This window comes from Trichomonas vaginalis, chromosome VI (assembly GCF_026262505.1).
Source record: "Trichomonas vaginalis G3 chromosome VI, whole genome shotgun sequence".
NCBI classification, from domain to species: domain Eukaryota; phylum Parabasalia; order Trichomonadida; family Trichomonadidae; genus Trichomonas; species Trichomonas vaginalis.
Window position 1 is genome coordinate 3,688,122 of NC_067208.1, and position 24,680 is coordinate 3,712,801.

The 24,680-nt window shown below is 33.2% G+C and overlaps 13 protein-coding genes and 2 pseudogenes across 15 annotated transcripts, besides 4 other annotated features; 6 read left to right on the forward strand and 9 right to left on the reverse strand.

Annotated features, from left to right (window-relative positions):
- Positions 1-568: 568 nt before the first annotated feature.
- Positions 569-20,791: a mobile genetic element.
- On the forward strand, positions 770-1,609 carry TVAGG3_0799720 (protein of unknown function, DUF4106 family; the record flags this gene model as incomplete). Its single annotated transcript, XM_051247262.1, has 1 exon — positions 770-1,609. One exon carries the CDS (start codon positions 770-772, stop codon positions 1,607-1,609), a length of 840 nt encoding a protein of 279 aa, XP_051082737.1.
- Positions 2,593-3,106, forward strand: TVAGG3_0799730 (protein of unknown function, DUF4106 family; the record flags this gene model as incomplete). Its single annotated transcript, XM_051247263.1, has 1 exon — positions 2,593-3,106. A coding segment is annotated over one exon (514 nt), but the record flags the coding sequence as incomplete, so codon positions are not given.
- On the reverse strand, positions 3,140-3,559 carry TVAGG3_0799740 (uncharacterized protein; the record flags this gene model as incomplete). The annotated part of the gene is made up of 1 exon (XM_051247264.1): positions 3,140-3,559. The coding sequence occupies one exon, from the start codon at positions 3,557-3,559 to the stop codon at positions 3,140-3,142; it is 420 nt and encodes a 139-aa protein (XP_051082739.1).
- Positions 4,402-5,225, forward strand: TVAGG3_0799750 (annotated as a pseudogene). Its single transcript has one exon. A coding segment is annotated over exon 1 (824 nt).
- Positions 5,257-5,803, forward strand: TVAGG3_0799760 (uncharacterized protein; the record flags this gene model as incomplete). Its single annotated transcript, XM_051247265.1, has 1 exon — positions 5,257-5,803. A coding segment is annotated over one exon (547 nt), but the record flags the coding sequence as incomplete, so codon positions are not given.
- Positions 6,562-6,951, forward strand: TVAGG3_0799770 (protein of unknown function, DUF4108 family; the record flags this gene model as incomplete). The annotated part of the gene is made up of 1 exon (XM_051247266.1): positions 6,562-6,951. One exon carries the CDS (start codon positions 6,562-6,564, stop codon positions 6,949-6,951), a length of 390 nt encoding a protein of 129 aa, XP_051082741.1.
- Positions 8,930-9,388, reverse strand: TVAGG3_0799780 (annotated as a pseudogene). The gene has a single exon. A coding segment is annotated over exon 1 (459 nt).
- Positions 11,693-12,007, reverse strand: TVAGG3_0799790 (organellar and viral DNA polymerase type B; the record flags this gene model as incomplete). The annotated part of the gene is made up of 1 exon (XM_001294613.1): positions 11,693-12,007. A coding segment is annotated over one exon (315 nt), but the record flags the coding sequence as incomplete, so codon positions are not given.
- TVAGG3_0799800 (uncharacterized protein) lies at positions 12,228-13,088 on the reverse strand (the record flags this gene model as incomplete). The annotated part of the gene is made up of 1 exon (XM_051247267.1): positions 12,228-13,088. One exon carries the CDS (start codon positions 13,086-13,088, stop codon positions 12,228-12,230), a length of 861 nt encoding a protein of 286 aa, XP_051082742.1.
- On the reverse strand, positions 13,575-14,003 carry TVAGG3_0799810 (His-Me finger endonucleases family; the record flags this gene model as incomplete). The annotated part of the gene is made up of 1 exon (XM_051247268.1): positions 13,575-14,003. One exon carries the CDS (start codon positions 14,001-14,003, stop codon positions 13,575-13,577), a length of 429 nt encoding a protein of 142 aa, XP_051082743.1.
- On the reverse strand, positions 14,479-15,063 carry TVAGG3_0799820 (phage tail repeat-like family; the record flags this gene model as incomplete). Its single annotated transcript, XM_051247269.1, has 1 exon — positions 14,479-15,063. One exon carries the CDS (start codon positions 15,061-15,063, stop codon positions 14,479-14,481), a length of 585 nt encoding a protein of 194 aa, XP_051082744.1.
- TVAGG3_0799830 (uncharacterized protein) lies at positions 15,083-15,238 on the reverse strand (the record flags this gene model as incomplete). The annotated part of the gene is made up of 1 exon (XM_051247270.1): positions 15,083-15,238. One exon carries the CDS (start codon positions 15,236-15,238, stop codon positions 15,083-15,085), a length of 156 nt encoding a protein of 51 aa, XP_051082745.1.
- Positions 15,795-16,751: a mobile genetic element.
- Positions 16,775-18,889: a mobile genetic element.
- Positions 20,792-21,354: 563 nt separating the features above from the next.
- On the forward strand, positions 21,355-22,203 carry TVAGG3_0799860 (uncharacterized protein; the record flags this gene model as incomplete). The annotated part of the gene is made up of 1 exon (XM_051247271.1): positions 21,355-22,203. One exon carries the CDS (start codon positions 21,355-21,357, stop codon positions 22,201-22,203), a length of 849 nt encoding a protein of 282 aa, XP_051082746.1.
- A 2-nt stretch (positions 22,204-22,205) lies between these two features.
- On the reverse strand, positions 22,206-22,448 carry TVAGG3_0799870 (serine threonine-protein phosphatase family; the record flags this gene model as incomplete). The annotated part of the gene is made up of 1 exon (XM_051247272.1): positions 22,206-22,448. The coding sequence occupies one exon, from the start codon at positions 22,446-22,448 to the stop codon at positions 22,206-22,208; it is 243 nt and encodes an 80-aa protein (XP_051082747.1).
- An 18-nt stretch (positions 22,449-22,466) lies between these two features.
- Positions 22,467-22,649, reverse strand: TVAGG3_0799880 (uncharacterized protein; the record flags this gene model as incomplete). Its single annotated transcript, XM_051247273.1, has 1 exon — positions 22,467-22,649. One exon carries the CDS (start codon positions 22,647-22,649, stop codon positions 22,467-22,469), a length of 183 nt encoding a protein of 60 aa, XP_051082748.1.
- A 1,914-nt stretch (positions 22,650-24,563) lies between these two features.
- Positions 24,564-24,637: a mobile genetic element.
- The last annotated feature ends 43 nt before the right edge of the window (positions 24,638-24,680 follow it).

Genomic DNA, 24,680 nt, shown 5'->3' on the forward strand with positions numbered 1-24,680 from the left:
TCATGAAACGCGTAAAAAATAGAGACGGAACGAAAGAACAAAGGCTTATGAATGCGAATGACTTAAATAGGGAACTTGTTGAAAACGGTCTCGGAATATATGAAATGCCAGCAGATGAGGTACAAGAAACTCCACAGGAAGAAGTTCAGATACAACCAGACATGGAAGAAATAGTTCAGCAACACTAGCTAGAAGAGCCTGAAGGAAACGAACAAGTCACTCCTTTGGAAACTAACTTCACAGAACTAGATGAAGATTTGGAACAGCCGAAAAATCTTGACCCTCAACAAGAGTATGCGGAGAATATGGAATATTTCCAAGAGTCTAAAAAAAATTCGGCTGACATAGTAGAAGAATATCGAAAAATGTTTGCCGACATACAAAAGACTCCAACACAAGATGAAAATATTCAGCATAGAATGGAAGTACTGAAAAAAATGTACACAAATACAACAACCCTTTTTACTTACGAGCATTTAACGTTCAATCTTTGGATGAACTCGGTGAAAATAAAAGGTTAAATTTCAACAAAACATATAGAAATGAAACATTGTTTAAAGTTCATTCAGAACCTAACCAAGATGGAAACAAACCTATTTTTGTTTCTGCAGACGATGGAACTACAATGAGATGGGGTCATAAAGCTAACCCGGATAGGTGGTTCATAAACTTACAACCACAATTCCAAGAAGTTGTAGACGCAATGGAAGTCAATGGTGAACCAGATATAGCTGGTATTTTCAGCGCGGCTTTAATGCCATTGAAAGATATGAAACATGTAGATATTTTGGACCAGTATGAAATGAACATGGCTGATGGAAATATAACACCTGACGTTCTAGAACATTTATCTCAAAGAACTACACAGAACCATAGAGATGGTATATTTGGTGAAGAGTTTAGAAAGAAAGTTAGGGAGGGAAAAGGAAGAGAACCTATTGTACATGACCTTGCAAACGAAAGTTTACAAAATGTCATAAAAACTTACTTTGCAGACGATGAACTGAGAAGGGATGAATATTTAAGAAAACTCAAATGGACAGTACCAAATGAAATGTTAGTATTGAAAAACATGTTCCTTGACAAAATAAAACCAACTACAGAAATAAACGACGCAAGACTGAAAGATTGGGTAAAAGCTTTCCCATTCACAAAGGATATAGTTGGTAACATGGAAAGAAAACCAGAATGGCTACAAAAACATATATTTGGAAACGAGCTTATTCCATATGGACAGGCACTGTTTGAAGAGCTTGAACCGGAAACTCAGGACAGAGTCATGCAAACAATACGCAAAGACTCAAATACAAACTATGACAAACTCTTTCTAGGATATAGGTTACCTGAGATGGGCGACCAGAGCCCAAAGGCAAAAAGGACATGGGAAATTTACAACATACTAGATGAACATGAGGCAAAGATGCAACAACTTCAAGCAGAGGGCAAGTTACCAAAGCGACACCAAAGAAGAAGAGTAGAACAAAGTGAAAGTAGTGAAGAAGTAACTTCATCTAGTGAAAGTAGTGGCAATGAAGGAAAAAGAAGAGTTAAAAACTCAGTCAGGAAGAAAGTAAAGCTTGGTCGGAGTGGGTTCTATTATGACATATAAATCCAACTATTCTATATTTTTACTCATATGAAATGTACGCCGCTCAGAATATAACGCCAACAGTTTTGGATGCCATGAATGGAAATGTTTCCGAATGGTATAACGAATGCGACAATGCCATTAGAAGGTCAGAAATAGTTCCTGGAACTTACGAATATACAACTGCTGTTTCTTATGGAAACGTAGGTGAGTTTGGAGAAGGTTCTTCAACAACAGTAGATATTGCTTGCGACAGGTTTCATATTATTTCTATTGACAACTCTTTCTTATACATGGAACAAGACATTGAAATAAAACCTTCTGCCAAGTTGTCTGACAAGAAAGGTTGCAATGGAATTTTCTATGTCGGATACCAATATGCTCCAGAAGTTTTCATGGGATATAAGATATATTCTAACTCTGATTTAGTTCAAACAGTAACATGGGCAAACTATGAATGGTTCGCTTTGAGAAACTCAGTACAACCACAAGCTAGAGAACAAACAGACCAGTATGCAACTATTGAGAAAATAAGAAGACTTGACCCTAACGTTCCAGGAGTTTATGTTGACCTTTCTGGACAAACTGCAGCAGCAGTAACCAAAGTAAAATTGAAACTTAGAGTTCCTTTGTCATCTTTCCTCATCTTCAGGTTTTTAAGATACTTGCCAAACTGGGCAGGAAAAATTTCTATCGAACTTACTCCAAGCAAAAATAACTTAGTCATTGCACCAACGCAAGACCGATTCAGCATTGCTGTAGCTGGAACTGGTGGAGCCAAGTTCTGTGACTTTTGCAAAGACAAAGTTGACTTAGACTTTGGTTTCTCAAACCTCAACACTGAAGTAAACTACTACTTCAATGCTGCTGGAACTGCTTGGGACCCAGTTAAGTTCACATGCGAAAAGTTTGAATGCAAGAGAATAGAAAGCAGACTTGCAGTCTATATGTTGGACCCAGATATTTCAAATGCTTTAGCTGCCAAATATATTGCAGTTCCACTTATGTTCCCTATACACCAAATATCTGTCAAAGACTTTGCAGGTGAAGTTGGAAACCAAAGTGCTGACCCAGGTGCAAGAACAGATATTGCTTTAACAACTGCAATGAAACATGCAGATACTATGTTTGTACTGTTCAGACGAACTATAAATGACTATTCTTGCTTCTACAACCCTGGTATTAAATACCATATAAACATAGATGGCAAATACTATCCAAGAGAAGAATATTCTACAGTTGAGGATATGAGGTCATACAACTTGACATTAGATGCTATGAACTTTAACAACAACTTCACAACAACCATTAACCCTGAAATGCAAAGTTCTATTATGCCATATGTGAAAGTATGGACTCATACAGGAGGTCAAAAAACTCAATATACAAATGGAGACCGTTCAAACTTTTGGCTTGGCATTCCATTTGCTGACTCAGAAGACTTTATGGGTGGTATTTCAACTGTTGGTACAGTTCAAATACAATATACTGGTGACAGAGACGGTCCAGATGAATTGAAAGCAAAGAAGTTTACAAAACCAATAGCACTTTTCACGGAAGATGCTCTTTTGAAAATTCGTTCGATGAAACCTGCTGGGGCTCCTCAGATTGGTATAACGACAGCTTCCATCGAGCAGATTTTGGCAGCAGGTCAGTAAGTTGTTCTTGAACTGACTTCTCTCCGTCAAATATTGACAGTACGCCAGTTTTGATATAATATTGTATTAAAAACTTTCCTTTAGAAATATCGGTCAGTTTTGTTGTTATATTTTTGTCTGCTTCAAGAACTTTCACCATCTCGGTTATACCAACTTTCTTTGCTTTATGAAAATATTTTGGTTCAGCAAAGACTGCTATTCTATAACATTTTCCATTGTTTGTGTAAAGAACTATTCTATCAATGAACTTGTATTGTTTGTGTGTGTAAACTTTGTTTTGCTTCAATTCGAAGAGATACTCAAATACGTCCATCTTTTTATTCTAAGTAAAATGTCATTTCCGAAAAATAGAAGCGTAAGTGTTCAAAAGGTTTAATGGCGATGGCAGATGTGAAGTTAAATTCACCAACTCAAACAAACAGTCAAAGTGTTGTTGTCAATGTCAAAGACAGAGATGTTGAAGGGGAAACCATACGAAGACGAAGATGGTATAACAATAGTTCCTGTAAAAGAACAACCAACATACCCTGAAGTTAGCAGAGACTTAAGTTCTGTTGCAGATATTCGAAACGACTACCAACAACTGAAAGACAAACTGAAAACTCAGGAGAAGATTTGTCAGGCTTTAGGTTTAATGTTAAACTTGGTTGAGCACAACCCTGTAAAAGTGAACTCATATGTCATCGCACCTCATGAAATTTTGAAAGAACTATTGAAACTTTTGACAGAGGCAGACGATATAAACATCAAAGAAATAGAACCCGACATTGCTTGCTGTGGTGTTTCATATAATGTCATTGACAAGATATACGTTATGAAAGGAGGTGAAACGTTGAACTTAAAATATAGTTTCCCAGACGTCATAAAAATATTTGACGACCACAACATTTCATTAAAATTTAGTTGCTAAGTAAATGTCAAAACTTCTTGAAAGATGTTTGAAGAAAAACAATATAGACTTTATTTCATGTAAAGGACTTTACACACTTTTGAACGATATGAAAGACCCTGTTTTGTTTGTTCGTGTAGACAAAGGAAAGTTCTATGTCTTTACAAAATATTTGAACTTCTTAGACAGAGAACTTCAAGAAACGCCATGTGAAAGTTTAGATGAAGTTCTTCTCCACTTTCAGAAAAACTTTTAAATATATGTAAATGGCAGAAGACATAGTGGTTATACTATTACGACTAAAAACCCTGAGTCATATAATTCTATAACAACAAACTTACAAAGTCCTCAAGGACGATATTGTAAACTGACCTTAAACACGATGACGACTAAAGCCTGTTTTGCTCTTTTGACACCAGAAGATTTTATTGTTGTGAATGGTAAAAAATACTCCTTTGAAGATACTTACTCAGATATACCACCAACAGGTTTTGTTGACTTATTTAATACTTTAAGGACGGATGTAACATGTGCTGCAACTAGAGCAGGTTTCATTATGTTTGGATGTCCGACTGAGTTTAGTATAAACGATATGAGCTATAATACAAAACTTATATCTGGTTTTTACTACCAACAGTTTCCTATAACAGGAAAAGGTGTCATACAAGGAATGTCTGTTCCATTGACTTTAAGTACACCTATTTTATATATTGTTTCAAACTTAGGTTCAAAGTGCTATTCGAATGTCGACAGAAACTACTATGACCAAAAGATACTCATGCGTATAAACAACACTTTCTCTGCTGGTTTGCCTATTGTTCATTCGAATGCAGAGTTTTCAGCTTTAGTGAACTCAAACACTTTAGCAAACATAAACTTAACCTTAGTCGACGCAAACTTTGTTCCTGTAAAACTTTTATGTCCTATGTATTTGTCAATGACGGCAGAAAGTTTCGAATTGGAAGATGCAACTGGTGAAAGTATTGTATTACAAGAACAACTTCAACAACAAATAGCTCAAGAACAACAAATGCAACAAATGGAACAAATGCAACAACAAAGTCAAGAACAACAAATAGCTCAAGAATAAAAAAAATATTGTTTTTTATTTTTATAAAAAAATGTACAGAATAGACGTTTCAGATTTTTATGACTTCCAAGCCTTCAGAAATATGTGTCCATTTCGAGACTATAACAAAGCAGTCGAGAATTTGAAACGTTTAGTCATTTATGTCGACTCTGCCCCAGAATGTTATGTCATGAAAGAATGGGATGTAGTCTTTAACAAACCAAGAGCGACAATAGTTTCAGAACAAGAATGTAAACAGAAACTTAAGAAAATAAAAGTCGTACAAGTTGGCATGAAGATGTTAGATGCTTGGGATATCTTATTGTCAAAGTTAGAAGATTTTTCAGTTCGTGGTATAAAGTTCTATACACCATCTCCAAACTTCTATTCTATCTTCACTGGATATAAATACGAACAAGTAGAATGGAAAGAAAATGTTATAGAAGCTTGGTTAGACCATGTCAAAGAAATTATATGCAATGGAAACGAAAGAGTCTATGAGTATATCTTATGTTGGTTTGCAAACATCTTACAACATCCAAGTGCTAAAAATGAAACTGCTCTCATTGTAATTGGAAAACAAGGAACTGGTAAGAACACTTTCTTTACAGATATTTTGTGCAAACTGTTAGAGGGCTATTCGAACCCGAATATGACAAACTTAGAAAACATCTGCGGTAAATTTAACTCTTCAATAGAGAATATGAAACTTATAGTATGTAACGAACTTCAAAGTATAGATACAACAAAGGTTTTAAACTCAGATGCTTTGAAGAGTCTTATAACAGACAAAGTTGGAGTTGTTGAAAGAAAGTATAGAGACCAAAGAGTTTGTGAAAATGTTGCAAACTTCGTCATGGTTTCAAACAACGCCGTTCCGATGAAGTTAGAAAGTTCTGACAGAAGATATGTAGTTGTCAGAACGTCAGAAGCTCATATGCAAGATACAGAATATTTTGACGACTTAGCAGAAACTTTGACACCTAACTTTTACAACCACTTGTTCTCATATTTCATGACATTAGATATTTCTAAGTTCAATCCAAGACAAATTCCACATACCGAAGAGAGACAAACATTGTTAGAAGCAAACAAGAGTGTATATGAACTGTTTATAGATGAGACTGACTTTGAGTGTTTAGATGAAAGGTCATTGTACGATTCGTATAAACAGTATTGTCAAGAATATGGTTATATGACAGCTTCTAAACGTACATTCTTGGCAAATGTCAAAAATCTTTTAGATGTTCAGAATGGTGTATATACAAAGAAAAATTTTTCTGAGTAAAATTTTAAAAAAAAATTTTTTTTTATTCCGATAGAAAAGATGGCGAAATTCATCTCAGTCAACAAGTATATGTCAGGACTTAAAGAAGAACTAGACCCATTCACATATTTGAATGTTTACTTCTACCATTTTGAAAAGTCTACATTTGACAAAGTTTGGAACATCGAACCAGTTAAGTTTGCTATTGTGACTAAAAATGGTGCGAAATTTGAAGACTTAGACATAGAAGGTTTGTTAACAGTCAAAGAAAGTTTTGACAGAAGGTTTTCAAACCTTAAAGAAGGCAAAGCATACAAACTTGTTATACCTTATGAACCAAAGAAAGCAGACGACTATGAATATTATGAGTCTAAAGTTGTAGAAGTTCAAGGTAAATTGGGTAAAAAGATTTTAGAGTCTAAGCCAGTGTTTGCTCCTAAAGAGGAAGAGAACATTGACATTGACCCAGAAATGTTCTAAAAATAAAATTTTATTTTTTACATGTCATATCTCCCCTTCTCTGGAACTGGTTCTTTCTTCTCTTCTTCTACTTTTTTTCTTTCTTTTCTCTCTTCTTCTTTCTCTGGTGGAGTTATGTCAAACTTCTCAGAACCATATTTTTGTAAAAGTGCTTTGTCATTTAATAGCTCTTCTATTCTGTTTTCTATTTCATTTTCAAGAACAGCGCATGTGTCTTCTTTGCATTCTAAGAAGTTTTGTTGGACTTCATCTCTCCAAGAGGCGTCATCTCTGTCAACAAAGTCTGTCATTGACAAATTTTAAGACTTCTCTGCTTAAGGTTTTATGGTTCTTGTCATATTCCCAGAAACAGAACTTTAGAACAAATTCACCTTTCTTGTTTACACTATGTAAGATTTTATGGTCGACAGATGTTTTGCTGTCGAAAAGCTTGTCTCGAATATAGATAGCGAAATCGCTAGACATTTTCTAAAAGATAAAATTTTTAATTTTTCTAAAAATATGTTAGAAAAAAAGTTTGCTGACATTGACAAAGAAATTTGAGAATGTTTTAAATAAGAACAAGAGGAAGTTAGAAAATGCTCAGATAAAACCCATACATGACAAGTTCTTATTTGCTCAGAATGGTATAACAGGTCTAATCGCACCACCTGGGTCGGTAAGACTTTCACTTATCTTAAAATGGCTGCACAAAAACAAGAACTAGATGAGAAGAACCCATTCTATGAGTTAGTAGTCATTTGTAGTACTTCGGGTCAATTTGACCAAACCGTCAATTCGTTCAAAGATATTATAAAGAAGTCTAAGTTAGTATGTATAAAAGATACTGAGTTTAGATTGGATAAAGAAGTACCAAAGAAGAGTTTTGAAGTACAATGCTATAAATGAGTATGTCAATTCGAAGTTTAAAGACCCAAATGAGGAAATGCAGAGAATATTAGAGAAGAAACACTTCAGAAACAAACAGAAAGAGATAGAATACATTTCGAAGAAATTGCAATCTTACGATTGGAAGACTTACCCTCACAGATGTCTTCTTATCTTAGATGACTTTGCTTCTCATCCTTTTAAAGAACAGAGAACAAGACATGTGTCGAATTCTTAAGAAGCTCAGACACTTTAACATCTCTGTTGTCATTTGTGTACAGACAGCAAAGAGTTTAAGTAAGGATGTAAAGAGAATACTTACTGATATCATACTTTTCCCCGGATTGTCCGAAGACGATTTCATGGAACTTATGAAAGAGTCCATGGCAGGTAAGTTTGACAGACATGAACTATGGGGAGTACAAAGTCATACAAGACCCTCATACTTCTTTCAGAATTCACATCTACGCAAACAAAGTTCAAATTGTAAAAAGTCAAGCGTAAAAATGTAAAGTTTGAGTCTTAGTTTGTGGTGCTGGGCTGTCGGTTCTTCTGGCTTTGGAATGGACTCGGTTGGTGGAACGTCAGCCATCCGTTTGTCTTGTCGGAAGGAAGGACTTTTCCTGTCGGAAGGAAGGACTTTTCCTGTCGGAAAGAAAAACTTTTCCTGTCGGAAAGAAAAACTTTTCCTGTCGGAAAGAAAAACTTTTCCTCGGAAAGAAAAATTTTTCCTGAAGGAAGAAAAATTTTTCCTGAAGGAAAGAAAAATTTTTCCTGAAGGTCGGCCAAAAAGTTCTCAATTTTCGAAAATTTGAATGGTTTACGGACGGACAACTGGAAAAGTTTTTCCTGAAGGAAAGAAAAATTTTTCCTGAAGGAAAGAAAAATTTTTCCTGAAGGAAAGAAAAACTTTTCCTGTCGGAAGGAAGGACTTTTCCTGTCGGAAAGAAAAACTTTTCCTGTCGGAAAGAAAAACTTTTCCTGTTGGAAAGAAAAACTTTTCCTGTCGGAAGGAAGGACTCGGAATGCCAGAAGGACTCGGACAAGACAATTTACCATCTAGAGCTACCTGAGCCATCTTTGGTGTCAAGCTTGAAAAATAAAGGTTCATTTACTCTTCTTCTTTGAAGTTGTCAAAATACTCTGTTATTTTTTCCTTCAGTAGCGGCAAATCTTCTTTGAATGTAAGTATTGTACAACCTTTCATATCATAGTGTGTTTGAGGTAACGTATCTTGAACTATCTGTTTAACATCTTCATTTGGTGTCATTGAAATCGGTAAGTTTTCGCGATAGAACCAATTTCTGTCAGATTTGTAAATCTTAGCAAGGTCGTAAAAGCTTTGTGTGTTCTTCTGACTAAATGCAACATAACCATATCTCTGTCTTCTTCATTTTCCATCTCTTCAGTGTAAATCATATACTTATAGTTCTTTTCCTTTCCTTTTGTACCGACGTGGTATTCTTTTCTGTATGTTTTTGTCTTCTTTCATCATATCTTCTCTCTGCTTTGTACAAAGTTCGTCAAGTAGCATAAGTATGTAGATTGCATAACGAGGTGAAGCCCACATTGCTATGAACTAGCTAGGAACTTATGAACATATATACCTTTTAGATGCGATGGTAAGTTTTGTCTGTCTTGGTACATCTTTTTAAGTTCTACATGTTCAAACTCACTGAGGAGTCATGAGTGCTATTTAATTCAAACCAGTCTTGTGGTTTCTTAGTATCTGGTGCAAAACATGCTGTCAAAATACTTTGCATTTGGTACATGTCATCTTTGACCGAACGAATGAGACGGAGTTGTTTGTTATACTGAACCCACTCGTATTCTTCATCTATGGCTTCATGAACGATAGCAGTTGTTGTGTTCTCTGATGTTGACATTTCTGTTCTTACATACAAAATAAAAAAATAAAAAAAAATAAAATTAGCGTTATTTTCTATCTTGTATAAAAGACCAAAAATAAACGCTTTACATGATTTTTCAGCAACTTCGTCAAATAATTTTATAGCACTATCTATCTCATCTACTTCAAACGTTTCTTTACCTTTCGTGGGAGCCCATACCTTTTCTCAAAAACTTCAAGTAGTTCTGTTTCTGCAGCTCTCATATCATTTACAAAACACAACCTTAACTCTATTGACTGTAGAGTCATATCTTTTAGTTATATTAAATGTTCTTCCTATCTATATCTCTTTGTATTGAAGTCCTTCGGTTTCTGAACGATGTAAAGTAAGCCTTCACTGCAACGTCAGTATCGAATGAACCATATGTTATGAAATTATATCCAACAACTGGGTCAATCCATAAACAAAACTAGTGGTATAAGACTTTTGTCTATAAGATATGCTGTAGTTCCATAGAATCTTACCGATATCAAAAGCTCAGGATTTCTTGTCAAAATTTTCTGAGATGAAGCATTTCTAACCCAGTCCTTTGCTCTCTTTCCGGATGGTGTTAAAATGTCTGACAAAGAATATTTTTTGTATTTCTTTGAGTATCTTACGTTTAAATCACCTATTCTAACCACTTTGGTCTCATTGTCTATCTTTTTAACTGTTTCAAACTCAGTGCTTGTCATTTCCTGTCTTTACATACAAAATAAAAAAAAATATTTTAAAAAAACTAGCGTTAATTTTATTTTTTCTATCTTGTATAAAAGATATGATTTCAGGGATTTTTTTTACGAAGAGTAAAAGTTCACTTCGTCAAAAAAATACAGTTATATCATGAAATTTGGTCATTTTTTCACGATTTCAGGGATTTTTTTTACGAAGAGTAAAAGTTCACTTCGTCAAAAAAATACAGTTATATCATGAAATTTGGTCATTTTTTCACGATTTCAGGGATTTTTTTTACGAAGTGTAAAAGTTCTCTTCGTCAAAAAAATACAGTTATATCATGAAATTTGGTCATTTTTTCACGATTTCATAGAGTTTTTTTACGAAGTGCAAAAGTTCTCTTCGTCAAAAAAATATAGTTATATCATGAAATTTGGTCATTTTTTCACGATTTCATAGAGTTTTTTTACGAAGTGCAAAAGTTCTCTTCGTCAAAAAAATATAGTTATATCATGAAATTTGGTCATTTTTTTCAGCAAAAATATATTTTAGGCGAACCAGGTCCCTCGGTCCCTCGGTCCCTCGGTCAAATGAACTTCTCTGAAAAAGTGAGACAACATGACATTTTGACAACAGTCCAGGAAATAGACTTCTTCGTATATGCTTTGTTGAGACTTCATCGTCAATGAGCGTAAATCAGACAAAAATATATTTCTAACATAAAAGTTTTATAAGCGCTTTACATGGTATATGTTGTGATGGTTCATGACTTTAAACAGTTTTGTAGCTTCTATTTCTTCACGAAGGATATCAAAAGTTTTAACTATGCCGAAAGTTTCTTTGTACTTCTTCTTGACATCAGATAGAAGGAAATCGTTAGCAGTTGGATAGTTTTTGTTCAGAAATGTCAACATGTCCATTTTATCTTCTGCTGGTTTCTCTGCTTCTTTCTTTAAGTCAGTATAGTCTTTTCGCATACGTTCTATCTCTTTGACGGAGTAGTTATATTTCTTCATTGCTGCTTTACATTTTGAACATTGTGAGTTCATTTTAGCATTATATTCTGAAACCTTACCTGCTAAAACAAGTAAGGCGTAAATGGTTTTCTTTAACTCAAAAGTTGCTGGTTTTATTTGTTCGTTCCATACCTTACCTCTTCTATCTTTATCTCTTATCTGCCATACACATTTTGCAACTAACGAAACAAAGTTGTCGTAGGTCTTAAATTCTTCAGATTTATATAGGTCAATGAAATATACCATATCGCAGTCTTTGTGGTTGCAATGAAATCCAAGAAACTCATAGTTTACCTTACGTATGAACTTCTTGGTTTCTACTGAGTCAGTTGGTTTCACTTCTATTTCATCGAATTCTGGAATAGTGAGCTTTTGTTGTTGTATTTCAGGAATTTTAGGTAAATGGTCAATAATATCCTGCATTTCATAAAGATATTGTTCATTTGTTTCATCTTTCGCACTACAGTCTAAATCTCCTTGGAGAAGTTCTTGCTTTATCTTCTGGATTTCTGTTTCGAAAGTATATGAAGAAGGAATGAAGCTTTTCATTTCTACTAACATTGAAGTTGGGTTCATGACTAACGAGTTTGGTGCTGTTGTTGCTGACATGTTCTTACAATAAAAATAAAAAATATTTTTTTAAAAAAACTAAAATATATTTTTGTCTGATTTACGCTCATTTACGATGAAATTCATGACAAAACATTGACGATGAAATCTATCTCCTGTGTTGTTGTCTAAATGTCATGTTGTCACACTTTTTCAGAGAAGTTAAAATGACCGAGGGACCGAGGGACCGAGGGACCTGGTGAGATCTAAAATATATTTTTCAATACTTTTTCAGCACTTTTCCGTAGTTGTATATGAAAGACAATTCGAGATAAAAGTCATAGTATAATGGAAGAATATGCTGCACACCGTTTGTTGTGAACCAGACTTGAAAGTCAGAGAAACTGTTACTAGGTGGTTCGTAGAATTTAGAAGCAAAGTCATAAAAGTCCTTACCGATACACAGAAAACTGTTGTTGCTTGAACTGAAACTTGCATGACACATGACATTTTGAGGGTCGAACACGTTTCTATAAACTGTCAAATCTGCTGGTGGACATATAAATTTAAACGGACCGTCAGGTGGCAATGGTTCGTTCTGGTTTAGTAACCGAAGAAATTGTGCCCAAGAACGTTTGTCTACTCCCCAATATAAAAACTCTGTATCTCTTGGAGGGTTATTTTCAATCCTTTGAAATGAAACTGTGGAATTCATCTTGTCGTATTCTAGTTTTAGATAGTATGTTCCATTTAGTAAAGAGTCGTATTTTTCTTGAAATTCCCAGTAGTATTTGTTTATTTGAGTTTGAAAGTCATTTAGAGTTTTTTCAAGACTTTCGTCTGAACGAATAGTAAAGATTCTCATTTCGTCAAATTTTTCTATTAGACCATCAGAGCCTTTATACTGACCGTGAAAATATACTGCAAACATGAATGCGTTAGTTCTATTTGAAAACAAAACTCTTCTAAATCCTATTGCCTTTGCATCTGAAGGACTTTGAAGCCAGCGAACTGGATAGTCAAACCTGTAAGCTCCGGATAAAATTTCTTCATCTGATATAGTCCTACCGGCGTTTGTGAAGATATAGTCTAACGGTTTTGTATCTGCTACTTTTGTTCTTTGTTTTTCAACCTGAAGCATTTTATATATGTAAAAATATACTGTTTTAAAAACGTTTTAAAATGGTATGCAATGTTTTATTTCTCATCTAATTTCTCATGAACTTTCTTGTCTATGTTTTGTCAAGACTTTCATCGTCAATGTTTTCTCATGAACTTTCTTGTCTATGTTTTGTCAAGACTTTCATCGTCAATGTTTTCTCATGAACTTTCTTGTCTATGTTTTGTCAAAACTTTCATCGTCTAATTTCTCATGAACTTTCTTGTCTATGTTTTGTCAAAACTTTCATCGTCTAATTTCTCATGAACTTTCTTGTCTATGTTTTGTCAAGACTTTCATCGTCAATGTTTTCTCATGAACTTTCTTGTCTATGTTTTGTCAAGACTTTCATCGTCTAATTTCTCATGAACTTTCTTGTCTATGTTTTGTCAAGACTTCTTCATCTAACAAACAAGTTTCCCAACGTACATTTCAAATAAAATAAAAATATACTGTTTTAAAAACGTTTTAAAATGGTATGCCATATAGCTTCTTGAATTTGTTAAGATATAGTCTAACGTTTTTTCCATCTGTATCTCTAGCGTTTACATAAGCATAGTCCGCCTTAGTAAAACATACTTGTAATTTTCTATAGTTTACGCCGGTATAAAAGTAGAAAGAGTCTTGTTCTTCGCTATAGTAGTAAAACTCAAACGTATGCTTACCATAGTCTGTAATTTCAATTGCTTCATCTTCTAGTTCGTCGACAAATTCGAATACTATATCTCCAAATTTGCTTTTGTTCTTATTGTTTTCAGAACGAGTAACCCAACGCAAGTTCTCAAGTCTATTGTCGTTTCTTATATGGTTTATATGGTCTACAAAAGGTAAATTGTTAGGATTCGGTATAAAATGAGTTGCAATGACAACATGTTTAGGATAGTGTTTTCCACTCATCTTCATAATAGCATATCCTTTATTTCCCTCCCATCCGCTTAAAACTTTTTTTGTCTCTTTGTTTCTGACTTCAAATGACTCACAACAGTGAATTTCATATTTCTCATCTAACAAACAAGTTTCCCAACGGTCTGTTCCAACAAACTCAGCGTACATTTCAAATAAAATAAAAAAAATATTTTTTTGAAAATATATTTTGTTTTAAATGGTATGCCATTTCATATTTCTCATCTAATTTCTCATGAACTTTCTTGTCTATGTTTTGTCAAAACTTCTTCATCTAATTTCTCATGAACTTTCTTCATCTAATTTCTCATGAACTTCATCGTCAATGTTTTGTAAAGACTTCTTCATCTAATTTCTCATGAACTTCATCGTCAATGTTTTGTAAAGACTTCTTCATCTATGTCTTCCCAACGGTCTTTTCCGACAGACTCAGCGTACATTTCAAATAAAATAAAAAAATATTTTTTCTTTACTTTACATAACCACCCGCTGCCAAAAGTCTTTGACGCCAACCCATACCAGCTAATGAAGGTTGGCTTGGTTTAGTCTGGAAACTAACCTTTGGTTTTGGTTTTTCTTCAGTTTTTGGCTTCCCTTCTTCTATTGGTTTTTCGTCACTTTTCGGTTCATTTGACTTTACTTCACTTGCTGGAATAGTTGTGTCGTCAACATCTTCATAAATGTCATATGCCATCTGTTTCTGTTTTCCTTTCAACTTTTTGTGTTTGTTGTAAAGTTTAGAATATTTTGACTCTAAGTCAATGAGATGTTCTATAATGAACTGTTGGTCAGTGAAGTAAACTTTTCCATCTGTTGTCTCGAAAGCTCCTTCCGACTTCAATATTTTATTTGTGAGAGTCTGTTTCTTTTTTGAGATACTTGCCGTTCCATTTCTATGAAAAGTGACTTTGTAGTTAGAGTTTGTATTTCCAGACCTCACACTTTCTATTATTGAATTTTTCTCTTCATCTGTAAGTTCTTTGACAGGTTTTGACAATGGTTCTGAACTTTTTGTTTGTGGTGTCAAATCTACCGTTTCAACTTCTTCGGTCATTTCATCTCAGTAAAAAAATTTAGTTTGGTTTGTTTTCAACTGGTTGTTGTTGTTTTTTAAGTCGGTCTAAAACTTCCTGAGGTATAGGGAGGACTTGACAAACACGTGGTTGTGTAACTGCTGGAAGCCGACAAATCCATCTTGAACCCATTTGTCTCAATGCTGTATTGTTCATTTCATCTCAGTAAAAAAATTTACATTCCCCAAGTTTGAGGTGGTTGCGGTTGGTTGTTGTTTACCCATTGTTGTGCATGGTTATATCCTCTGTTAAAGAATCTTTCACCTTGGTCCATGTAGTGCCCTGCTTGGTTATAGTAGTCATTTGCTTTGTTATAGTAGTTTCCTGCTTGTCTTCCTACATTGTCCATCCATCCTTGAACTTTTCCTCTTGTTTCAGGATTTGGAATAAGATTTGCTGCATCTCGTGCTACCTCCCAACCTTTCTGTACGGTTTGTATAATAGGTTGTGCTTTCTCTTTCAGTATACCTAATGTACTCAAAATCTTCCTTCCAATTCCAAATGCACCTCTGGCTAGTGTTCCCACTGCTGGCAAAAATCTAGATGCGACTCCTGCTATTGCGCCAAATAAACCCATTTCTTATGGGTTAAAAATGACGAATTCAAACAAGGACCCGTATGTTTCTAAGGCAACAAAGAAAGTACTCATGGTAAAAATCTTTAGTTCAACACCAAATGCTTGGTTTATGGATATCTTGGAAAACATTCCGAGGAGAAAAAAACATAGCACACATTTGCACACATTTTGACACTTTTTTTGACAAGCATCATTCAAATTTGAAGAAAAACCTCTAAATTTCATTCAAATTTCTGTCAAAATGTGTGCAAAATTGAAATAGGCACACATTTTGACATACGATTATTTATATACGTTATTTTAATGGTTTCAGAGAAATCTTCGTTACACATTATTGAAGATTACTCAATATTTAAGTGAATGACTCACTACCACCTGTTAGAAAAATGGTAGCATAAAATCCAAATGTCACATATATTATTTCTTATTTCATACAAATAAACTTACAATTATAACCTCAACTTGTTTGCAAAGCAGAAACTCAATATAAGCAATCGATCAGTAGTGTATTTAAAAGTCGAATTTAAATTTAAAAATTTATAATCTTATTTCGGAACCAAATAGTATAAATTTAGGACAAAAAGCTACGTGGTGTTGATAACAACTATTAAAATTCAAATATTACTACCATGAACAATACAATGGCTCATATTGATAATTGATAAACGTGCATATAAATTGCATATATCATCAATGTCATTAAGTAAATACATGTATATAAATAGATTAGAAATATTTTTCGGTTAGAATTAAAATCTATGTAATAAAAAATAAGTTATAAAAATAAATACCGAATTTTTATTTGTAATATAAACTGCTACAATATGCTAGTGTATACAAATGTATTTGTCGTATTGATTTGAAAGATCTTCAACATGGTTCAGATCTAAATTTGAAACTCGTAAAATAAAGCGAATCTTTATTTATAATATAAACTGCTACAATATGCTAGTGTATACAAATGTATTTGTCGTATTGATTTGAAAGATCTTCAACATGGTTCAGATCTAAATTTGAAACTCGTAAAATAAAGCGAATCTTTATTTATAATATAAACTGCTACAATATGCTAGTGTGTACAAATGTGTTTGTACAAATGTATAACTCTTTGTCAACATATTTGAGCGTGATAACCATATCAAAAATGAATAACCTTAATTTATAAATCTGAATTTGATTTTAATAATAAAAATAATATATATATATATGTAATTCATGAGTTATATTTTTACACTTCATTTTACCTGAACAAATATAGCTGATATCAAATAACAATTTAATATAGAAATTGAAATTGTTATATATGCAATGTAAATACACATAATACATATATTATAATTTATCAATGATTATTGTCTAGACCAAAATTTGTAGATGGAATTATGCAATTTCTCAATTTAAAGTCCCAGCTGTTTGTATAACAACTTCATATTGAAATTTACTAATAAACACGGTAAGTTTCATAATTTTTATTATGATGATCTTACATTTGATTAAAATCGACGAATTTTCAATTGGAAAATAGTGCAAAGTAATAAAGAATATATTTAGCAAATTTTAAATTTTTTTCAAAAATTTTAGAATGAATCTTATAGAAGGACTAGCAAAGATTTAAAGGAAATTTGAATAAACTCATAGAATTTTTGAAAGAAGAAGGGAGATTTGAGAGGATTTTTGGTCAGAAAAATATAGAATTAAATGAATAATTGGGTATGATAAGATAAGTGAAGGTAAAAGATAATTTTAGTAAACGAAAACGTGTAAAGTTGAAGCAAGGTAATATTTTAATCATTTAAAAAAGAAAAAGAGGAAAACTTGTTCTTGAATCTTCTTGGTGAAAGACAAAATTCAATGAAACAATGTTGATTGATGTACATTGACACAGAAACATTGATTGTGTAATCAATCTATTGAAACTACAAAACTTTGTTCTTGAATCTTCTTGGTGAAAGACAAAATTCAATGAAACAATGTTGATTGATGTACATTGACACAGAAACATTGATTGTGTAATCAATCTATAAAAATTCATTAAACTATTTTAGCTTTCCTTTAATTAATTTTATTATTTTAATTATTGATCATTAAGTCTCATTGTTTTACAACATCCCCATTCTCTCATTATCTTCTTAAATTAATATCTATTTTTAGATTTATTATTATATGAACTTTTGTTTAGGTTCTTTTAAAATAAGTTTCTTTGCGAGAATTAATTATTTTTTGTTTTCCGAAACTTACACATTTATAATGAACATTCAAGCTAAATCGACATTGTTTTGATAATTAAATATGCATTTAATGAAAATATTAATTGTCACTTTTTATATTTGTTAATGAAAATGATTTTTAAGTTATAAGGTGCCATAACAATTGACAAAGAGTTATACATTTGTACAAACACATTTGTACACACTAGCATATTGTAGCAGTTTATATTATAAATAAAGATTCGCTTTATTTTACGAGTTTCAAATTTAGATCTGAACATGTTGAAGATCTTTCAAATCAATACGACAAATACATTTGTATACACTAGCATATTGTAGCAGTTTATATTACAAATAAAAATTCGGTATTTATTTTTATAACTTATTTTTTATTACATAGATTTTAATTCTAACCGAAAAATATTTCTAATCTATTTATATACATGTATTTTACTTAATGACATTGATGATATATGCAATTTATATGCACGTTTATCAATTATCAATATGAGCCATTGTATTGTTCATGGTAGTAATATTTGAATTTTAATAGTTGTTATCAACACCACGTAGCTTTTTGTCCTAAATTTATACTATTTGGTTCCGAAATAAGATTATAAATTTTTAAATTTAAATTCGACTTTTAAATACACTACTGATCGATTGCTTATATTGAGTTTCTGCTTTGCAAACAAGTTGAGGTTATAATTGTAAGTTTATTTGTATGAAATAAGAAATAATATATGTGACATTTGGATTTTATGCTACCATTTTTCTAAACAGGTGGTAGTGAGTCATTCACTTAAATATTGAGTAATCTTCAATAATGTGTAACGAAGATTTCTCTGAAACCATTAAAATAACGTATATAAATAATCGTATGTCAAAATGTGTGCCTATTTCAATTTTGCACACATTTTGACAGAAATTTGAATGAAATTTAGAGGTTTTTCTTCAAATTTGAATGATGCTTGTCAGAAAAAGTGTCAAAATGTGTGCAAATGTGTGCATTTTATCCATCTCCATTCCGAGGTATAGAGAAGATGGACCTCCATACTGGTTTATATTTGTCGGTCAGAACACAAGATACTGTGAAGCCATACCATTACAGTCCAAAAATATTTTAGATGTGAAAACTGCTTTGACAATATTCGTTGACAAATACCATCCAACAAAACTGACATCTGACTGTGAAAGTTCTTTCAAATCAGACGATATTAAAAACTATCTGCGTTCAAAAAATGTAAACCAATATTTCATTGTCGACCAAAACCATTCTGCTCTTGGTGTCATTGACAGTTGTATAAAAATCTTAAGAGACTTAAACCAACCACAAGGTGGTGAGGTAGATGAAATGTCATATGACGACAAATATAGACACTTCTCCATGGCAAAGATGAGACAAGTTTTAAATATTTACAATACCCGTAAACAAAAAGGTTTGGGAAACCACTCTCCCGAAGAAATGAAAAAACAACCCGACTTAGAGAAAGACTATATATTTAATAGTTTAGTCAAAAGAGACAAACAAGAAAGAATGCCAGGCTTCAAACTTAAGAAAGGTGACAAAGTAAAAATAGAAATACCTAAACGCGACCCATATGAAAATACTATTGACTATGACAACAATGGGAACTCGACAGGTACTCGCATTCGTGTTCGTAAAAATAGAAGAAAGTATACAAGAGAATATTATGAAGTTTTAGGCAAACATGGCAAAATGTACAGACTGCAAGCAGAAGATAAAACTACTATTGTCAGACCTCGTTTCAAACTTGTTAAGGTTCAAGGTGGTATACTTTCAAAGACAGTTCCTAACAAATATAAGACAACTCCTGACGAATATGCTAAAGAAGTTGAAAATGACGACTAAGCATTTCTATACCATGCGTAAACTGTCATGTAAGGTGGCATGTAGTCTTTACTCTGTCCCGTTGTTTGCGTATACCCTGAAACGCGATGTGTATGGCTTCCTCCTACCTCAGTGTTACTCCAGTAACAATTTATAGCAAACTTAACGTCCTCTTTAACATCATATCCTTTACCTTTTGTCATTCCTGACCAATCCCAAAATCTATGACTATGCAAACCTGCTTCAGATGTACTTAAATTTATGTAGTGACTGTGCGCAGGTAAATTTGCACCTGAAATCGTTTTACTTCCGCCTGTTTCCTTTGAAGAGTTTGCACAATACAAAAACCTGTCGACTATTTGAGTCCAAGTTCCAAAACCAAGTACTACTTCTGGTCTGGTAGAGTTCATTGACGTGTAAATAGAACCTATAGGATATAGTGTTTGAAGTATTTCTGTCTTTAACGTTTGAAGCTCTGTTTTGTCAGCTTTCTTATCTAACTCATCGTTAACATATGTTTTGTCAGCTTTCTTATCTAACTCATCGTTAACATATGTTTTGTCAGCTTTGTTGTCATATAAATCTTGAGCAGTGAATTTAACATTGTTTTCATCCTCCATGACATAGACATTTCTACATCTAGTGTATTTCATCGTCGTTATGTCTTCATCCGATGTTAAACCTTGTGGAAAGTTAGGAGGTTTCCAATTTAATACATCCCCACCAGTTTCTTCAACCGTTCCTTCAATATTTTCTATACCAACAGTTGCGAAGAAATCGTGTGTATGTCCAACGTCACTTTTCTTGTTTAAGGTTTCTTGTAAGTTTGTAATATTTGCAATGGTATGTGTATGAGTCTTTTTAGAATATTCTTTGTCAGCTCTTGTCACTTCACTTGACATTTTATTGTCAACATATGTTTTATCCGCCTTGTCATCTAACTTTTCTTGAAGTTCATCTACGTCATAGATGTTATGTGTATGGTGTTTTTGTGGGTATGCTCTATCTGTCCATGCGAAAATATAGTCTTTTGTTGCATCTACATACTCTTTGTCAGCTTTCTTTTCAAGGCTAACGTTTAAGTCTGTTATTTCAGATATAGTATGTGTATGTCCAACGTCACTTTTCCTGTTTAAGGTTTCTTGTAAGTTTGTAATATTTGCAATGGTATGTGTATGAGTCTTTTTAGAATATTCTTTGTCAGCTCTTGTCACTTCACTTGACATTTTATTGTCAACATATGTTTTGTCTGCTAGTTCAGGATGAGTATGTTCTTTTGTTGCATATGTTGCATCTGCTCTGTCATGTTCTTTTGAACTTTTTCAATGACATACTCTTTGTCAGCTTTGTTGTCAATATCTGCTTTCAAAAGAAGTTCTTTTATAGGCTTCTCGTTTAAAGTTCCTTTTGTTGGATTTATACAAACAGTATGGTTCTTACTGTCTTGAAACAGAAACTCATCTGTCATTGGGTTTATCGTCAGTTTTAAGTTTCCTTCTTTCAATGACTCAGATATCTTAGAATAGTTTGAAAAGTTTGTTGTGTTCTTATTTAGAGCTTGCAAAATGAGTTGTCGGTTGTGTTGTATTTCTCTCATAGACGCTGTTTCTTTCGACATTTTTATTCTAGATAAAATATGCTTTCAATAGAAAAAGAAAATTCAAGAGTTGCTACAACTAAACCATTAGATGAACTTTTTACGAATGTCGGTCAAAAGTTTGAGACAGAGACCGTAAAACATGAAGGCTATCGTTTTGACTACCCCTTAAGATGGTTAAGAGACCCATCCGTCACAAAAGCTGTTGGCTTTCGTAGAATGAAGTTCATTTCAGAAGCCATACATGGTTTCCCATTTACGGTCGGTTTTGAAGTTCGATACTATAACAAAGAAAAACGTGCGTATGAGAAATTTGTACAGGGAAAACTTTTACAAGTTAGTTTGCTTGTAAACTTAGAAACAACTCTTCAAGCTTTTCAAGAAAAAATAAACGATATCTATCTCGAATATGCAAAACAGTACAACATTGACGAAGGAGAGTACCATCTCGATATTTTATATGACAGGAAAAATGCAACTGTTAAAATCGATAGAATAGAAGACCTTGGAGACAACGTTTATATTTCTACAAAATATAACAACTTGGCATGGTATAGATTTTTGAGGATGTTAAATCAGCCTGCAGAATATCCAGTACACCCGAACTTTTATGAAGTCGAAAACCCTAATGGAACATATGAAAATGTTTTCGACTCAGATGCTATTATAGTTCATGCTTCATTTTCTGGCGCACAAAACTCTTTTTTATGCTTGGCAAATGACTTTTACGAAAAACCTACAAAGCTATATGAACCACCCAGTGGAAGTATTTCAGACTTTCAAGTATGGTTTACAACAGATGGAAGAAAGAGAATAGTTCCATTATACCATGCGTTTTACTTAGAACTTAGTCTCATATACAACTACTATCGAACGGTAAAAATATAATTTTAATACGGTTGAGGTGTTGGATTTGGTTGCCAACTAGACTGTGGTGCAGGTTCAGGCTGTTGTATAACAGGAGCTTGTTCTTCTGGTTCAGGGTCTTTAGGTATAATACCAACGAACTGACCTACTCTTTTACCAATATTTTTGACTCCGTTCCAAATTCCTCTTCCTACGGTTTTTATTCCATTCCATATACCTCTTCCAACATTTCGAAAGAAGTTTCCAATACTACTGAAGAAACCCATTTTACTATATGTAAAAATCTAATGTCCGCCTAGTCTCTTACGTTTCCTGTTGAGTTCCATAGCATTTTTTAACTGGAGCTCATACATTCTATTTCTCCTCTGGTAGAAAACATACTCTGGGTCAACTCCTGTGTTCGCGTCATCTGCATAGAGTTGTTTATATCCCACTTCAGGGTTTGTATAAAACTCTTTCCATCTCATATTTGCATACCATGGTGGTAAGCCTAACGCAGCGTCATTTGACATGGCAGTTTGCATTTGTACATCTGTTGGCACCTGACCATAGTTTGCCATTGCAGTTTGTATTCTAACTTCATTTGGAATATTCTCTGGGTTTGGTTGTCCAGGTTGCTGTGCATTCGCTAAGTTCTGTGCGTCCATTTTAATATTAGATAAAAATATCTCTTACGAGTACATATGCTGAACATTTGCTGGTATTGGTTCATCTTCATATTCTCTATATCTTTCTGCCACGTCAAATAAGTAAATGACACAATGGAAAAAACCTAAAACAAGTAGTCCTATTTCAAACCACATTTACTTACCAATAAAATTTCTTTGTTGTGACACTTTTTCCGGTTTATAGGACCTCTCTCATATTCTATCTTATCGTATCTAAAATCATACTCATGTATGTCCTCTAACCATCTCATAACACTTTCCAAACCACTTTTATCGGATGTAAAGTAAAAGCATGGATGGTTATGTAAAACGTCTAAAGTTTCTAAAGAGTCTCTCAAAGTCCAGTCTACTTGGTATTGAAAATCGTATGTGTTATAGAACGGCGGGTCTACTATAAAGAAAACATTTTCCTTGTCTTTGTATTTTTCATACAACTCTGTCCAACGACATCTCACAAACTCTATACCCTCAGTATATTTTTCTATGTTCTCTTTGAAAACCTTTGTATAGTTAAGATATAAAACGTTTGACATAAGTGTTTCAATGTCATGAACTCTTATAGAACCACTATACAATAGTCTAGAAGATATACTATCCCAGTCAATATACTCTGCTTTTTTCAAAACCTCTCTGACAGTATTTTTCTTATCTAATGGTATACGTTCCATCTTACCTATAGGTATCTTTCTTTCAACTCACTCAATATTTTGTTTGTGTCTGGTATATGTTTGAGACGGTTCATATAGTTGTCGAAGTCATTGCATATAATCTTTGAGTTTGGGAATACGGTATGGCACAAATGAGATATATAGAAACTTCCACCGAACAAATCTACAAATGTTAGACCATTCGGTAGTTTCTTAAGTTCTCTCAATAGAATATCTTTACATCTACTCTTATTTCCAAAGAAGGGTAACGGTGGTTTTGTAAAATTCATTTTATATTTAATAAAAATGTTTTTACCCTGAAAAGTGACAGAAAAGTGACAAAACATGAAAACTACTCGGTCAAGTACTTGTCGGTTTTGTAAAATAACCGTCCTATCTTGTTAAGACTTCCTGGACTGTTGTCAAAATGTCATGTTGTCTCATTTTTTCAGAGAAGTTCGTTTAACCGAGGGACCGAGGGACCGAGGGACCTGGTGACGTAGCGACGATAGACCCTTACTTGTCCGGACATAGTTCTACTATTTTGAGTCCTCTACCGAAAAGTCAACAGCAACGACTTTCAAAAATTTTTAGGGCTAGAAGGCACGAAGTGCCTGGGAAGCCCGCTATCCCCAAAAAAACCTCATTTTATATAAACTGCATGTTATACTAAACATCTTCAGGGGGCTAGAGGGGCGCAGCCCTGGAAGCCCCAATGCCTTTTTTTTTTTTTTTTTTTTTTTTTTATTATTATTCATATTTTTGATTTTGAATTACGGAAAAAGTGAGTTCAGAACTTCCAATTATTATTTGATTAATTATGTTAAAAATACTATAAGGAATTAAAATACATAATGTTGAAATTTGAATTACGGAAAAAGTGAGGGTGAAAGTGAAGTTAAAAAGTAAGATATTTTTTGTTGAAATAATCATAGTTGTACAATTTTGAAACTATATGTAAAGCTATAAATTGAATAAATTCAAAAACAAAAATTGTTTATTCTTATTAATAAATTTATATTAATCAATATTTGAACAACCCGTAATTAAAATTGAATTCCTCTTAAAATTTAATCCATACGTTAATTTTTAATTTGCTCGGCGAATGCCGAGCTTCCCTACTTCTCTTGTCATTCCTTCAAAAACTCTAATCTCATCGCACTTACAAACATCATGATTTGAT